Genomic DNA, 17,825 nt, shown 5'->3' with positions numbered 1-17,825 from the left:
CAATTTGCAGTCCTGTCGGAAGCTGCGGGACCTGGGACAGGTTCCTTGGCTTCTCAGAGCCTCAGATTCCTCTTCTACAAAATGGGAATAATAAAACCTATCCTGCCAGCCACGCAGGGATCTTAAAAGGTCTGAAGACAACACTGGGGCAGGGAGGCATCTTAAAGGACAACTGATGCTTACATTTTCTCCTGTGACAGTGACCCCCAGAAGGCACTGAACTTGAACTTGAACTTGTTCTCACAGAGTCCCCTGCACTGTGGGATAAGCTCTGATTTACTTTGAGCAGAAAGCCTCCTCCTTTAGCATTCTATCAATGGGTTCTTCCCCGGCTGGCTATACGGAAACAAGTCCAGTCCCTCCTCTGGAAGAACAGCTTTCAGACTTCTGGAGGGAGGACCGCATCCCCGGTACCCACAGAGCAGTCCCTATGTCTTCTCCCCACTAGGCTGAGCCTTTGGCTCCTGTCACTGCCATGGCTATTGTTCTCCAAAGGCACTTTAGGTAATTTACCAGCCTCACAGTATCCTGTCTGGAACTGAATGTCATATTCAGGATGATCTAAAAGGGGGAGAATTAAGCAGGACAGTCACCTCTCGTGTTCTAGATGATACGCCTCTGTTCACGTAGCCAACCCTCAAATTGGCTGTTTTGGTGGTCATGTCTCAATAGCAGCCCTTCCTTCACAGTCTCAGCTTCCAACCCCTGACTTTCTGGTTACCTCTTTTCTTTCCAGCTTATTCCCTCTGGTACCCAACTCACTAATTCTCAGGCCTCATCAGGGCCTACTGTCCATTGCTCATATACCACTGTTCCTCACCCCTCCTCTCCAGCAGGGCCTCAGCTGTCCCTTCTTACCTGGCCTAGGCCTCATGATGCATCGTTATCATCATCTCCTCGAATACACTCTCAATTCCTTTCTCTCTCTTTTTCTCTCTTGCCTGGCAAAATCCCAACCCTGATTAAATCCGACTCTCTGTCTCTTCCTGCTCTGCATTCAGACAGTGGAAACTGTCTAGAGAAGATCACAGAAAAGGTTTAATTGACCTAAGTTAAATTCACGATCAGTAACCTCAAGGAGGCCAGCCACCAGCCTCTAGTTCCCTAGTTTGGACGTGCCAGTTCTTACCTCCTGCACCTTAAACCTCCACAACCTCTGTCCCCATCCTCGCTCTTGGCAGATGAATGACCTTGTCCTCCAAGGGGGCTCTCACACGCACCCCCTCAACATCTACCCACCTGCCGGCATCTGTGCCCAGGGCACCGCCTTCCCTCTGTGTGGATGGGCTCTGTGCTCCCACCTAAGACGAAGCTCCCAGGTGTGCACCGGACTCTTGGCCACTTGCTTATCAGCATGCCTACCTCCACACCCCACACTCCATGACCAATTTCATCCTTCCTCTAGGATAATCCCCATCCCATATAACTTCAGTATTACGTTCCCTCATCCTAACAAATGAAAACAAAAAACACAACAACAATCGAATGCTTTCTTCTTATCCCCAGATAAGGAATCCAGGTAAGGAGACTTTGAAGTTTAGTAACCTGCCCAAGGTCAATGACCCGGAAGTGTGGGGTTGGTTTGCCCACCCCCAAAGCCCACCCAGATGAGGCTTCCTGGGCTGCAGAGGCCACAGCAGCTCTCTCTCCGGCCCAGCGCTCTGGTTCAAGTGGCTGAATAAAGACAAGGAAGTACTTTGCCAAGGACATCCAGACCAGCTCTCCCTACCTGGGCACTCTTGGTACAGCAAGAAAGGCTGGAGGTTTTCAAGCGAGAAGGGGACCTTCTGGGTCTGCAGGGGCCTGCTGAGCTGCTGAGACAGTCTTGACTGATTTGCCTGTCAGACTCAGCGGGGGAGAGCGGGGGGCTGTTTTGAGAACAGCCAGCATGTCACCCCAGCCTCAGCGGGGGAAGCGGGGAGCAATGACGGCAAACAGATGGGGCAGGCCAGGGGGGCAGGAGCTGCCAGCGTGGTGCACCCCCGTGCAGAGACGACACCTCGTAAATCTCACAGGCCCAGCCCGTGTGGCCTGCGGTGGTGGCCCATTAATGCTGCCTGGTCCTTGGAGCTGGAAAATGACAACTAAGGTGGCCAGCTGCCTTCCAAGCCATTCCATCAGAAGGGCATACTTCTCTCCCCCAGCATCCCTATTCCTGCCGGGAACCCAGAAGAGCTCGGCCCAGAAGGGGGTTTTCCTCCCGGGACAGCAGATCTTTAACTAGCCGTCATCCCCTCCCCTCCCTTCTCTGCTCCCAAAGACTCTCCCAGAGAACGAGCCCATTTGGCTTGGAGATTTCCGAGTACACGGCGTCAAGTTGGAATTTTCGGACCATCCGGAAAAGCATGCATCTCTGCCAAAACCCACGTTGACTTAGTCATGCTATCTCTTAACAGTCCCCTTTCACAAGGGGCAGGCTGACCCACTTACTTGTCCGTCACGGCCTCCATGAACTCATCCAGAAGGTCATGGTACTCCTGGCCACGCACGCGCCGGTGCTTCAGGCCGATGTACAGAGGGTCCCTGAGCAGCTCCTGCAACAGACAGCATCCGCCTCTTCAAGTGTCCTGGGTTAGCAGGAAGGAGGGGGGAGGTTGGGAGGGAGGAGGCTGCTCTCCACTCCTACTCCCCAGGTGCTTCCAGACCTCTGGAGAACAAGCAAAACTCTCTGATACAGTCTTCTAACCTCTGGCTGCAGCTCTGGGCTCATTTCAGGGTTTCTCAACAGTGATACTATGGACATTTTGGCCTGGACAGTTCTTTGATGTGAAGGCTGACCCGCATATTGTATTGACAGAATACTTAGCAGTGTCTCTGGGTTCTTCCCACTTGAAGTCAATAGCACCCCCAGTTGTGACAGTAAAAAAGATCTGTAGACTTTGCCAAATGTCTCCCTGGGGGACAAAATGGCCGGGGCTGAGAATCGCCCCAGGCAACATCTGGATGGAGGTATTGGGTCTTGTCCAAAGTCACTGACCTGGACTCAAATTAGAAAACATTCCCTCCCTCCCTCCCTTCCTTCCGTGAAAGCTTACTGAGTACCTACCGTGTGCCTAGCACTGTGTTGGTCCCTGGGGATACAAGGATAGACTGATACAACCAGAACTTTCCATTCAAGAGAGAGGCCCACCTTAACACCGACCTGTGTTAGGTGACCCCTCCGCTCCACCTCCTGCAGCTCTTCTGTCACAGCTTTCACACGCTGTTTGGTCATCCTCTCTGTCTGCCCTGGTCTGAAGACCACTCCCGCCTCTTCTGTACCCCTCACACACACCCCTCTGCTGAAATCAGAGGGCTCATTCGTGCACGACACATTTACTGACCCTCTACGCCTGCTGCCATCAGGCCTGTAGGGGAATTTGTAGGTAAGGGATGGTCACTGCCTGTAAGGTGCTCACGGCCTAATGCAGGTGGCTGATGAGTAGGCAAAATCTATTACAGAGTAGAGACATTTCTTCGGCACGAAGCATGGCACCTGGCAGCACAGAGAAAGAGTGGAGTAATTCCTGCCGGGGAACGGGTGGGGATGGTGACACGGAAGAAACTCAATCTCTTTGCCTCCTGGGTTATGCATCCTTGAGATTGTTTAGGACCCTGCCCTGGCAGTTGTGTGTGTGTGTGTGTGTGTGTGTGTGTGTGTGTGTGTGTGTGTTTGTGAGCGCGTGTGTGTGTGACCAAAGGATGAGAGTGGGATATATATGGTGCCTACCCTTCCACAGGCCACTTTCAAAGTGATCATCTAAAAGTCACTTAGAGGCAGCAAACATCCAGCCAAGGGGAATCAAGGAGGTAAATGATGATGTAAAAACTAGATGGACAACTAGGCAGTCATTGAAATTGGTGGCTTTTAAGCCTATGCAGCCACCTGGACAAATGTGTATGAGATTGTTCAAAATGAAAAAAGCAGTATACAAAATTGCACAGATATCACAATTTCAACTGTCTGAAACATACGAACAGCCTGCAAAGGGCATACACATAAATGATAAAAATAGTCTAACTCTTGGCAGTTGCAGAAAATATTCACTTTTTAGTTCTTATAGAGGGGAAAGGGCCCACGGTAAATTATAATCTGTGATGTTTCCAAGTCACAGATTGGTTCAGGAGTGCATTAGGCTGCCAAGAGTGGATTTCTCTGTGCTGCATACACGGTTTCTGGGGCAGGTCCAATTCTCCAGTGGTACTGAAGAATTTTAGGATTTTCTAAAAATTTCTCAGTATATCTGCACTTAAGAGGAAAGGTCAACACTAATGAGGTACTACTGAGATATAAAGGTGACCATAAGAAGCTTTAAAAAAAAGTCCTGATATTTTATAATATTTATTTTATTTACAGTAAAATGTTTTATGTCTGAAATACCTCAAAACTAAACACTCCAAAAAATTGGGAAGAAAAGTTTCTATATGGAGATGACACGAAAATATAGCTTCTTATACTTATACACAGCTTTCAGGTAATTCACTCCTTCTAAATCAAAAGTAGTTTGAGCCTTCTGTCTTACATACCCCCATGCCCATTTTACAGATGAGGAAGGTGGAGTTCAAGGGTTTAAATAAATTGCCCAAACTCACACAGCCAGAAAATATCTAAGCTGAAACTGAGCCTTGCTTTGATTGGGTCTCATGACAGCGCCCTTTCCACCCAATCATTTGACATTGTGGGGACCAGGGAATGTGGGTTTGGCTCCTCACCCCCTCCCCGGTCCTCCTGGAAGAGTCCAGTAGCGGCTGGAAAGTCCAGCTGGTCCTATAGACAAGGCTGGGGAGCAGTGACAGCCTGAATGGGGTCTGGGGAAAGACTGTGTCCACATCTCCAGCCAGCTGGCTTTCCTTTGGCAGGAGGGAAAATGACTTCTCAAAAACAGCAGAGGGTGGAGCTTCCACACTGTCTTGGTACCACATGGAACAAGAAATCCACATTCTGCCCTGTGTCCCACCGAGTGATTGGTTATAAGAATGACTGCCACCAAGGTGTGGGACTATGAACTGGCCTGGACCCTCCCCTGGCAGCCCTCCTCTATCCTGGACTTCCTCACATAAATGTTAAAAAGAGAAGTTTTCAGAAGGCAGTATTGCCAGATAAAATACAGGACACCCAGTTAAATGTGAATTTCGGATAGGAGATATGTATATATATATATATTTAGTATAAATATGCCCCAAGTTTTGCATGGAACATACTTACGTTAAAAAATGATTAGCTATCTATCCAAAATTTAAATTTAACTTGCATCCTGTATTTTTCTTTGCTAAATCTGGTAACCCCATCAATAGAGGCAGAAGAAATTTGAAGCTGGGAGGCGATGTGCCGCAGAGGAAAGGGCACTGCCAGGCCCAGTGGCCCTGGTCAGATGCTCTCCCGGAGCACCCAAAGGACAGTGTGGTTTTAGAATCAGAAGGGGCTCTGGGCTTTGGAATCGGACACACCTGGGTTTGAATTCAGGCTCTGTCAATTAACTAGCTCTGCGACTCTGGGTACTTGCCCCTGCTTCATTTTGCTTCTCTGTCCAATAGGGATAGTAATGATCTCTATTGCATAATGCAAGCTCTTTGAGGAAAGGGTCCTTATTCATGTGCATCTCCCTAGTGATGTTTTACAGTGCTGGTGCATCGCAGGCCATTAAAAAGTGTTTTTACGGATGTGAGTTGCATTTATTCTAGGACTGGGCTAAGCAGATGCTGAATTAAGAACTAGGAAAGTCTTAGAAATCACTTGGTTTGGCTTCCTCTAAACGAGGTTTTTTTTTTTTTTTTTTTTTTTTTTTTTTGTGGTACGCGGGCCTCTCACTGCTGTGGCCTCTCCCATTGCGGAGCACAGGCTCCGGACGCACAGGCTCAGAGGCCATGGCTCATGGGCTTAGTTGCTCCGCGGCATGTGGGATCTTCCCGGACCGGGGCACGAACCCGTGTCCCCTGCATCGGCAGGCGGACTCTCAACCACTGCGCCACCAGGGAAGCCTAAACGAGTTTTTGAGAGCCAGAAAGGTTAAATGAACTGCCTAAGGTCACAAAATGAATTTGGTGGAAGCAACAGGGTGGAAATGACAGCTTCTAGAGCAGGGGTCTTCCCAGGTGGGATCAGCTTCCTCACCTCTGGGCCTGCTGCTTCCCTTCTGCTAGGTAGTTGCCAAGTTCCCGTTGGCACTAAGTAAGCCTTCAGGTTAAGGCTCTATCCAAAGCAGATGAACCAGAGCTTCCTCCTCTGCTGTGGGAGTTGAATAGACCCTCCATGGCTGTGTGCCTGACTCTTTCTAAGGTGAAAAATCTTGCAGACTAAACGTCATGGAAAGCAAAATGGCTGGCTCGTCTTCACTTGCCATATCATTGAGCACTGGGTTTAAGCTGGAAGAGAGACGAACCTCTTGGTCTGGAAAAATATTTATCTTGCAGAGCAACGGGCACATGAAGATGTTACTCAGAGAGCATCTGGGGGTCTGGGGAGGTCACGGGATTGGGTTCACGGTGTGGACATGGTGCACTTTCCCCCTCTGGGTGACAGTTATGCCCACCATGTATTTCTCTGGAAGCTCAGTTAAGCCCAAGGGTAAGCTACAAAGATCCTAGGAAGGGCCCCTTCGCTGGTCACATGTGCAGAGAGCCTGCGCCCGACGGCAACACGGGTGAATGCTGACTATTTATGAGCTGCAATAAAGACAATCTTGCCAGGTGGAAGGAACCCTTCCATACCCAGCTCTGTGGGCGATCCCACGCTGCCTCAGCAACCAGTAGCACCCAAGGCACAGTCTACCAGGCTCTGTCCCCTCCATCCCCCTCTTTAGTCACTTCCAAGGACACTTTCACAGCATCTCCTTGAGAGGAAAATCCATTGAGGCTCAAGACTTCCCCAGGAGAAGCCAAGCCCTGGGTTGTCCCACAGAACCCAGTCCAAGCACTGGGCTTGCACTCAAACCTGGGGGAAGCCATTTCTGCCCCGGGGCCCCTTTCTGCATGTGAAACGAGGGGGTTGAGTGGACCATGTACACAATGGAATATGTAATATCTAGTAAGTATGATATCTAATGTGAGCAGTCTGTGACTCTGCTGTGTGTGTATGAAACAAGATGTACAAACCAATCCACACACAGACACAAGGGAGGGAGGGCCGGAGCAGGTGCCCTGTCTCACTGGGTGGGGCTCCCTCCCCCTGGCCCTTTGGAACTTCATCACGGGATGTCCCTCCTTCATGGGATCACGTCTCACATATTTATTTTTCCAAACTTCCTTGGCGTCAGCAGGTAAAAGTGACTCAGAGTTTCAGGGCTGTAGATAGCAGATGTTTTCCTTCAACAGGAAACCTGGAGGGGTGTTTTCTTTGACTCTGATTAAAGCTCCTTTTGCCCCAGGAGTTTTTTACAGAGACATACACACAGATGGTCTAGTTGTTCTGAAACTAAAGCCTTCACAGCAGCACCCTGCCTGCACTGCCACGGAAGATGGAAGCTGCAAGGCGGAGCCTCCCTCTCCTGTTGCTGTGGCTTGCTCTGGGTGAGAGATGTGCCCCCAGACTTCTAGGGGAAAAATTTTGCAAACTGATTATTTTTTTAAAAGAACACTAGTGTGGAAGATCATATAGTCAATGCATTTGAAAAGAGAGAAATCATTGTCTTCCATCTTCCCAGTGTTGGCCTCTTTGTAACTTTCTTGAAGAATGTCTGGTGGGAGTTCACCTTTCTTTGCGGGGGAGGGCTGTGAAAATGGCATCGGTGTGCCCTAGTTTGATCCTGAGTGTCCATGGAACACAGACTGTGTGAAACACCTACTTTCTCAGTCTTCAGTACCCAGTCTGTGACACAAATACTTGACTTCTTGGAACAGTGTGCCACAGTAGAAAAGGCCACTCTGGTGCCAGAGAGACCTGGGTTCAAATCCCAGCTCCAACACTTAGAGCTGTGTGACCTGAAGTAAGTAGTTAACGTGTGTCAATCTCAGTTCCCTCATCTGTAAAAAGGGGAGAACAATATCTCATACAGTTGATGTGAGAACGAAATGAGATTGAGGGACTTCCCCGGTGGTCCAGTGGTAAAGAATCCATCTTCCAATGCAGGGAAGGCGGGTATGATCCCTGGTCGGGGAACTAAGATCCCACATGCCACGGGGCAACTAAGCCCACGTGCCACAACTAGAGAGAGAAAACACGCACGCCACAACTTGAGAGAAGCCTGAGTGCCGCAACAAAGAGCCCATGCACCTCAACGATAAAGATTCCGCACGCTTTAAGGAAGATCCTGCGTGCCCCAACTAAGACCCGACGCGGCCAAAGAAACAAATTAAATAAATAAATTAAATAAATAAAAATTTTTTTAAAAAAGAGAGAATGAAATGAGATTACAATATACAAGGGCCCAGAACTATGCCTGGCCATTGCAGGTGTTGGCATAGGTCTTACTGGACGTGGTGAACACTGCTTTCTCTCGCATCTGTGGTGTTGCATGGCAGGTTAGGCTGTGCCCTGTGCCCTCAGCTGGGGAATCCTCTGGTCCTTCCAAAACTCTCTCCCTTCCACAGCCAGGAGGGAGAGCTGAGGCAGAGGCCGAAAGCCCCAGGGGGGCAGAAGCAGACACTTTGAGGAGATGTAACAAATGAGCCATTAAAATGATGAATTAGGTGACAGTGTTGAAACACTGACAACTGAAAGATTCCACCCACGCCTGGCTCTCATTTATCTCCCTCAGCCTAGCAGAATGCCTGACACCCACTAAACACTTCATAAACTTTAAAAAAATAAGTAAAGAGAAAGTGCCCACAAAATAATCTTCATTGAAGAAATCAGAACAAAATTAGGGGCACAGTATGATTAATTAGGTAATACTGTAACTACATCTATGTATACGCACAGAGAAACATCGGACAGGAGCACAAACGTAGCATAGTGGGAGAAATGCCATTTCCTTCTCCTTTTAAAATTTTGAATAATGTTTTAAAGCTACTTTAGTGCTTCCCTGGTGGCGCAGTGGTTGAGAGTCCGCCCGCCGATGCAGGGGATATGGGTTCGTGCCCCGGTCCGGGAGGATCCCATGTGCTGCGGAGCGGCTGGGCCCGTGAGCCATGGCCGCTGAGCCTGTGCGTCCGGAGCCTGCGCTCAGCAACGGGAGAGCCACAGCACTTAGAGGCCCGCGTACCACAAAAAAAAAAAAAAAAAAAAAAAGTTACTTTAGTAATAAAAATTCTAAAAGTCAAGACATAATCTTTACTCATAGAGCAACAAAAACCCGGGCAGGCAGTGTGGTATGGTGTGGGGAGAGGAGCACGCATGTGGATTAGGACCCACTCCTGCCACTTCCAGCAGATCTTCTTGGGCCAATTAATCTCTCTGGGCCTCAGTTTCCTCAGCTGTAAAAAGAGGGTAATAACTGAGCTCCACCTACAGGGTTATTGTCAGGCTGAAACAGGGTGGTCTGTGAAAAGGGCCTGGCCCTGATTACTCATAGTTTCTCACCATCTTTTCTGGTGGGTTTGCTACAAGTTGGCACTAACTCTAAACTTTAGCACATCATTGCTGAGTGCTGGACCTTCAGTGATAGAGGATCTAAGGCATCTGCTAGAGGCAACCAATACCCTTCCAAGGGATGCAATGGCCTCAGAATCAGTCTCAAGCCGTTCCACTTCTTGCCTAGAGCCAGCTTTTTGGAGACAGAGAGAGAGAGAGAGAGAGAGAGAGAGAGAGAGAGAGAGAGAGAGAGAGAGAGACGGTCTCAAACAAATCCAGTTGGAACATGGCAGGAGGTGATGGATGGGAATAATAACTAACACAAAGTTTGCTATACTCATCCACGTTTGTGCGGTTCCACACGTCCTTTGTGACTGAGGGACAATTTCAGCAAAACCCAGATGTGTGGCTGGGGAGGGGAACCACAGTGCGGAGCAGACCTTGAAGATGGGTCTTTTTTTTTTTTTTTTTTTTTTGCGGTACACGGGCCTCTCACTGCTGTGGCCTCTCCCGTTGCGGAGCGCAGGCTCCGGATGCACAGGCTCAGCGGCCATGGCTCACGGGCCCAGCCGCTCCGCGTCATGTGGGATCCTCCTGGATCGGGGCAGGAACCCGTGTCCCCTGTATCGGCAGGCGGACTCTCAACCACTGTGCCACCAGGGGAGCCCGAAGATGGGTCTCGATAAGCAGCTATAAGACTGTGCCACCATGCAGCCTCCCTTCTCCTAGGCTGGTGGGGAGGCATATGGAGAAGAGATTTAGCGGTGGGAGAACACCTAGTAACTTTCTGGTCCAGGCCCTAATTGTACCAGAAGGGGATGGTATCTAGACAGGTACAGGGACTCACCCGGCTGTCAGGGGTACCGGGACCAGGGTCCCTGCTTCCCGGCCAGCACTTCTCGTGCTCTCCTTGTCCTCCCTCATCCCCCTCCCACCCCTGTCAGTTCCCAGCTCTGAAGCCAGGTCTGTCTCCTGCTCCTTCATTTGACCGTATCTGTGGATGAAGCCTGAATAAGCATCACTTCTCATTAGAGGCTAAAGTGCTTGTTCTTGTTTAGAAATGAGGATGTTGTGTGGCATCCAGGGAGGAAGGAGGCCATGCAGAGTCACAACAAGTTTTCTAGAGAAAGATCAACTCAGAATGCAAATAAGTATAAGCTTTTTGACAATATGAGTCGAGAATCTAAAAAATGACCATTCCCTTTGGTTCAATATTTCCTTTTCTAGGAAATCATCCTTGGGAAAATTATCAGAGATGGAAAGACTGATCTGCAAAAACGGGTATCAGAGCACAATTATATTTGCAGGAAGACTAGAAACAACCTAAATGTCCAAGAGTGGAGGGTTTCTTACGTGAATTGTGATGTGCCAGGCAGCTATGGAAAGGACATTGTGGAATAATGGCTAGTGACCTGGGGGAAAACTCATGACATATATTACACTTAAAAAAGCAGGATACAAAACTGTATATGCAAAATAAACTTAATTTTGTTTTTATAAACGTTTCAGAGGGATAAGGCCGGAAAGAAATATCCCAAATTGTAAACAGTGATTATTACTGGCTGTGTGACTAATATTTTATTTTTAATACTTCTCTGGAGTTTTCTCAATGAACTTGAGAAAACGTTTTTCTCAGATGGACACGCACTGATTTTAAACCCAGAGATAAATACCATCAAGAAGAAATTCTTTTATGTTCATGATACAGAGGCACAGAGCTGAGAACTGCAGACATGCACAAACACCGTGACCCAGCGTGGTGGTACCAAGAGCAGACAAATTCTTGGCTGGGGTTTGAGCTCCTGAATTCCTAAACCTCCTGGAAGCCTGCAGGTGGCTCTCAGCCACAGCTCAGGTCAGTTTCTCGCCCTGGGTTTGCAGGATGCTCATCTGCCTGATCCAGACATTTCAGCCCTTGGTCCTGGTGCTTTCAGTTTTAATCCTTTTACAAGGGTAGCTGGCCTCTAAAATGCTGAAAAAACACAGCCCAGCAGCCACTCTCGCCTCAGCGGCTTTCTTCACTAATGGATCAGAGAGAGGCCATGAGGGCAATGGAAGCTGCCGAGGGACACGGGACAGGGAAGCACAGAAAGCCCGTGCAGGGGGTACCTTGGCAGGAGGTAGGGGAGCAAGAAGACCCAGCAGTGGCTGCGGGGAGAGGATGGGACTGGGAGAGTGGGGTGGGCAACCAGGGAGGAGAGAGGTCCTGGCAGCACAGCCATGTAGGGGAGGTGTCCTGGCAGCGGGGACCCCAGAATGAAACGGCCTGATGCTTTGTAAACAGAAGCACCACACAGAGGTGCTCCCCACGCCACCCCAGCTGCCACCCTCTGGCTCCCGGCCCAGGCAGCGCATTACCTCGTTGTTGGTGCCCACGTCCAGCAGGACAGGGAGGCACTGCTGTGGGTTGACACCTCCGCACGCCGTGTACAGGGCCAGCTTGCCCACGGGGATGCCCATGCCGTAGCAGCCCAGGTCTCCCAGGCCCAGGATGCGCTCCCCATCAGTCACCACCACAGCCTGAAAGACAAAGCAGGACGCCATCGATCAGGGACAGCACCTCCTGTGACAAAGTGCTCGTTTGTACAGCATGTCAGGCCTGCCGACTGGACGCCCGCCGCCTCTGCCGTGGGATGAAACAGCTTGTCTGGGATAAGGCCAAAGAATTCTTTCAACTGCAGGTGGCGGGCCCTTCCCCCATCCCCTCCCCTTTCTGGCAGGGCCGGAGAGAAACCCCGCCGAGGTGAGATGATGGAAAGACACCGGCCTGCATTCCGAGGTTCTGTTCCTGCAGGAACAGCTGGAGGGAACCCACTCCGAGTCATTCTCCCTCAAAGAAATTAAGCAGACTCTCTCAGCTTGAGATCTGGGGTTGGGGACAGGGAGGGAAGGCAGAATGAAAGGAGATAATAAAACAAGTATTTATGCTGCTACTACAGCCCCAGGGTTTAGAGATCCATATACATGCTCTCTGCCCTGTTCCGGGGTATAATAAATCCAATCTTTGTGACATCTGCTAGGGTCACGATTCCACGTGAAACCAGGAGGGTTCTCAAGCTGTACTGGGATTATCTTTGTGTTTTGGCAAAAAATCACCGAAGGCATAGTAGGTACTAGACATAGTACTAGTTCCAGGCTTACCTACTGTGAATTAACAGATGCTGATGGAGCTGATAGTGATGACAGAAATAATCATATGATAATGATGGCGATTCATTCCCTCATTCATTCATTTAATACATCTTTATGAAACACCTACTTTGCAAAAGAGTGTGCCAAATCCTGGGGGAGGGAGGTTCACTTTGCTCATCTGTAAAAACAAGAATGCGTGGACCCAGCCCTCTAAAGGACTAATGGGCAAAAGAGAGATGGAACATGTATAGTTATACTGACTCTGGGGGGAAAGTGTGAGGGCAGCGGAACAGCTCAAGGGCAGCAGAGATTGAGAGAAGGGAGAGGTACTTCCTGTAGGATAACCCTTCTTAGATGACGGGACACATGTGCCACATCTTGGACAGGTGGAGATTATCCATTAGGGGTACAGCTGGGGAGAAAGGTATTGGATGCAAAAGGAAATTAAGGTTCAGGGTAGAAGTGGGGGGAATGTAGGCTGTGCGTGTGGGTTCGGGTCCCAAGAAAGGAGAGAATGGAAAGTCAGACTGCGAGGGGCCCTGAATATCAGGCCAAGAAGAACCCACCAGGGTGACAGTGAAGTTGTTTATAGGTCACCCCAACTGGCTCTCCAGAACTGGTTCCCTCCATCTCTAAATGAGTGGAGTTTATGGGGCCTCCCAGCCCTCCACTGGAACCAGCTTTGGGTCAGGACTTAGGACCAGCTCTGAGCTGCGGCTGTCCCGGTTGGCCCCAAGCGTGGTGCCATGGGCACCGTAGAGGTCAGTTTACTCCACGCAGGTACAGTGGTGAGCGATAAAGAGACAAAGACCCACTCCTAGTGGGGAGGGTTTATGATCCAGCACCCACAGGCTCCGTGGGATCTTCTCTCTCCCAGGGTGAGAGCACACAGGGCTGTATTATTGCCTTTTGGTAGAAACAGGTGTAGAGACTCGTAAAACCACACCTCCACTGCTGGAAAGGGGGCTTCGGAGAGTGCAGCGGACCCATGAAGGTCGTGCTGTCCACCTTAGATTGGTCTCCTGCGTCTACGACGAGTGGCCTCGTCCTGCATCTCACTTGCTCCTCCCCGGCCCTGGCAGGGAGGCCCGTCTGGGATAGTTATCTGTGTTTCACAGGTGAGCAAACTGAAGCTCCTGGACCTTCATGTTCTGTACATATTTGTTAAGTATCAGCCAACCGCCAGGCACTGCGCTGGATGTTTCCACATCAGTTGTCTTAGAAATATTCGATGACTTACCAAGGGCACCTTGCTTGTGTATATGGCAAGTTGAGATTCTAATCAGGCTTCGGGTACCTGGTTCAGGGCTCTTTCTACAACCCCGCTGGACTGGGAAAAAGCACCTGTGCTCTTGGCAAAGTCCTGTCCCGCCTTGGTGCCACCCTCTTGGCAGCCTCTGACCCCCTGCTGGCAGCTCTCCCTAGTGAAGCCTGTGCCTTCATGCCGTGCCTCAGCGCCCAAACTCTGGGCATTTCTCTACCATCTCTCCTAACCAAAGCCTCCTTATTCTGGTTCCCATTCTCTTAGATTTCTCTCTGCTGAGGGGCACTGAGTGACACGGAGTTCAACAGAGGAAATCAGCTACGACTCCAGGGTGTTCTCCTTATAACTCTGGGTCCTTTCAAGATGGTAGTGGGGGGACTTCCCTGGCAGTTTGGGGGTTAAGACTCCACGCTCCCAATGCAGGGGGCATGGGTTCGACCCCTGGTTGGGGAACTAAGATCCCACATGCCGCGAAGTGTGGCTAAAAAAAAAAAAAAAAAGATGGTAGCGGGGCTCTGCAGGGCCACCCTCCCAGCCTGGGGATGTCCAAAGGTGCTTGACTACATGCCTCACTCCTCCGAGGGAACGTCTCACCTCCATCTGTCATCCGCTCTCCATCCTGTAGTGCTAATGGCTGGATTATTGCAACAGCTTCACAACCAGGCTCAAAGGCCTTTAGTTACTTCTAACTGTCCATAAAGGAGTCCAAAAGGCTTATCTCTTTAATGACAGGAACCCAACATACCTTCTGAAACTCTACACACAATTGCCCCCTCTAGCAGAACTGGCCTCACTCCCATCAGACACACTCTGAATTCACCAATAGTCTCTAGCCTCTCAGCCTCTATATTCCTGTCTCTTCCTGCTCTTTCTCCAGCAGTGCAAATCCTGCCCGTTACGACCCAATGAGATTTCTCCTGGCACTTGCTGTATCTACCACGCACCTGGCCTGCTCAACCTTCCTGTCTGCCTGCCTGTCTTCTGCAAACATTTGTTAAGTACCTACTGCTTGCCAAGCCCTGCATAGGTGCAATTAAAAATCTGATGGTGATAGCTTTGGGGTTCTTATTTAACATTTCTTTAAATGTACGTTTAATCTCACCAAATAGCCTAAAGGTTAATGGCAGGGATTTTGGCATCTGATAACCAGTATTTGGATCTAGGTTCCTTGATAACCCACCAATAGGTAATCTTGGGTCATCAGATAACTTTTCTGAGTTTTACTTTTCCATAAAATGGGAACAATAATAATGTCCAACTCGTCAGTTTGTTGTAAAGATGAAATGAAATAGTAAGTGTCTCATTTTAACCAGGTGCCTTGTGCCTTGTAAGTGATTGGCAAATGGTCACTGCTTGTATGATTATATTGATGGTTATTATTTGGGGCAAAGATTACATAGTAGGATTTTTAATTGTCTCATCTCTCTTTAGTTCAGCCTCACCATACAAAAGCCGTGCAACAATTATATCTGTTAAATGAGTGAATGAAAAGGAAACCAAGGGGAGACCTTGGCAGCTTTTAAGAAAGTCTGGCCATGAGAAACTCAACAGCATTCTAACCTTGATATTGTCATTCATTCAAATGGCAAATACTGTCATCTCTAAGCAAACGCTTACAAGCTCACCATCTGTCAGAGATTGCCACTTGGATGTCCAATAGTCCTCTCCAATCCTCCAAGTGCTTTACCAAATGAATCTGCTTTTCCCTTTTTCTCCTTTTCAACTTTCCACTTCTGCTGTCCTCCCTCACTCTGTTACCTCCTATCTCCCAGGCTCAAAACTGTCCAATCTACTTTGACTTCTTCTGTCATCAGTCATCCACAGTCAATTGGTCACCGAGTTCTGCTGATTTGACCTGCTTCAATCTTTCTCTCCTGTTTCATGATCTTCCTCCCTATTGCTAACCTTAGACCAGCCCATCTGCGTCTCACTTGACCACTTTAGTGGTCCCCCGATTGGTCTCTCTATTCTTGAATTCTCCCTACTCCATTTCATTTTTCCAAAGCACACCCAGATTTGTCATGTTCTTGCTCCCAAACCTCCAGTGGCTCCTGATGTCTGTAAAATAAAGCTCAAACATCCTCGACTGACATTTGAGGCCTTCCGTGGTCTACCCTCAATCTGCTCTTTGAATTTGCCCTTTATCCATTCCATGCTGCATCCAAGCTGAAATGCTGTTCATCTTTATAAAGTGTGTGTTTTCTTGATTACACGCCATTTTACACCTCAATCCCTATATCTCCTTGATCCAAACCCTACCATCCTTGCATGTTTCAAGGAACAATTCAAAAGGCACTTCTGTCCATGAAGCTTCCCTTCTGGAAGTTACCACTCCCAATTCTGCATTCCTATAGCGTTTTCCTCTCCCACAGCACCTATCCCTTTCTTCCTTGTATTATAGTTATATATATTTCCTTGTCTTTCATAGCAACTCTTTAAGGGCAAGTAAAGGGTCTTGTCCTCTTTGCTTCTTTAGCACTTAGCTTGGGGCCTGCAATGTGATATGAACTCAGTAACTGATGGACAATGTCATAGATCCAACAGAGAGAGCAAAGGCTCTTCTCCATGGGACTGAATTCAGAACTGGAGTAGATGAGCAAGTTCAGAGAGAACATGCTGCATCCTGTTTTTCGTGACGTCAGTGGAGCTAGAGCTGTGGGTCACTGGAGAAGTTGGGGTCAAAAGGCTGAGGGCAAACTTGAGCAGCATCCTGGGGTTTTACAGCCCAGCAATAGCTACCAGTGGACTGGATCACAGTTTCCTTGTTAGGATGGCTTTTACAACTCATAACCCCTCTGTAGTATTTCAGATGGCGAGGAGGAGATTCAGACGACTGAGGGATGGTGCGGCCCATTCTTTCTCTGTCTGCCTAGCTTCTGACTTACTGCCACCTCCCTCAGCCTAGGTGGACCCGATGGGGCTGACCCAGGGCTGATAGGAGGATCATGCCTCTTTGCTTGCTCTGGCTCTGGTTTCCCTGGACTTGGAGCTTTGGGCATGGGCTGCCCATAGCACTGTGTGTGAGGCCCTCTCCTTCCTCCCGCTCTTTCTTCCTTCCCGCTTATCCTTCCCTTTCCTCCTCCTCCTCCTTTTTTCTTCCTCTCCACAACATAAATAATGCACAGTCCGTGGTCTCAAATCTTGGTTCCATCCCTTATGAGCAAAGCTGAGCTAACTTCTCAGCTTCCTTGTCTATAAAAGGGGGATGGTAACAACCCCTGCCTCTTGGAGGGTCACTGGGAGAAGTCAATGAGTCTGTGCAGAGCACTTAGCAGGATGCTGGTGAGGTGGACAGGGTGCTGTGCCGCCCTGATTCCCCTTTTTAGGAACGAAGGGGTTTTTCCCCCAGTGGTACCCTCAGCTATGAGCCTATTCTGGGACTTTCCTAGACTGAAGAGAGCCACCTTGACCAAAGTCACACCCCATTCCCAGGGCAGCAGCCCACAACCAATGAATGATGGATGCAGGGGTACCAAGGCCCAGATCCCCTGGCCCAACTCAGGATGACTCTGAAGGACCATCCCTGCTCATGAGCCTCCTAGTGCGCTCAGCTTGGCCTTCCGATGGCTCCCACTTAGCCCAACCTCTCTCTCTCTTCCCTGTCCTGCTTCCTTTCCTTCTAGAGGTGTTGATCCCAAGAGCACTCCCTAATATGCCAATCTCCATCTCAGAGAATGTTTCCCAGGAAATCCAACTGCTGACACCGAGTGGGGTTTAACCCAGGGTGGGCGTGTGCATGACAGGCAGGCACTTAGCACTAACATCTGGTCCAAGTTTAAAGGCTCAAGTGGCTGGTGCCCAGAGGCAGGGGATGCTCCTTTGGCTCCAGTACTCGGCCAACCTCCCAGCACCTCCTTCCCAAAGCTGCTGGCACTGGGAAAGCTCTTGGGGAGGAGGGCTTTTCTGAGCTGAGCATTCCTCCTGGCTCCGGGAAATGGCCTCTGTGGGAGAGAGTCAGAAAAGCAGTTCTCACTCCCCTTTGTGATTTATGCTGGAAAGCTC

At 49.3% G+C, this 17,825-nt stretch overlaps 1 protein-coding gene across 3 annotated transcripts in view; it reads right to left on the bottom strand.

Moving 5' to 3' along the window:
* ME3 (malic enzyme 3) overlaps nucleotides 1–17,825 on the bottom strand; it is a 200,592-nt gene that overhangs the window by 43,460 nt on the left and 139,307 nt on the right. For all 3 annotated transcript variants that reach the window (XM_059068507.2, XM_067038319.1, XM_067038318.1), the window contains exons 6-7: nucleotides 11,786–11,947; nucleotides 2,431–2,534 (exon numbers count right to left, since the gene is read on the bottom strand). In XM_059068507.2, the coding sequence (XP_058924490.1) occupies nucleotides 2,431–2,534; nucleotides 11,786–11,947 (266 nt within the window). The remainder of the gene's footprint in view (nucleotides 1–2,430; nucleotides 2,535–11,785; nucleotides 11,948–17,825) is intronic.

Source organism: Kogia breviceps, chromosome 7, assembly GCF_026419965.1.
Source record: "Kogia breviceps isolate mKogBre1 chromosome 7, mKogBre1 haplotype 1, whole genome shotgun sequence".
NCBI lineage: Eukaryota > Metazoa > Chordata > Mammalia > Artiodactyla > Physeteridae > Kogia > Kogia breviceps.
This window is presented reverse-complemented; position numbering and strand designations above follow the sequence as displayed.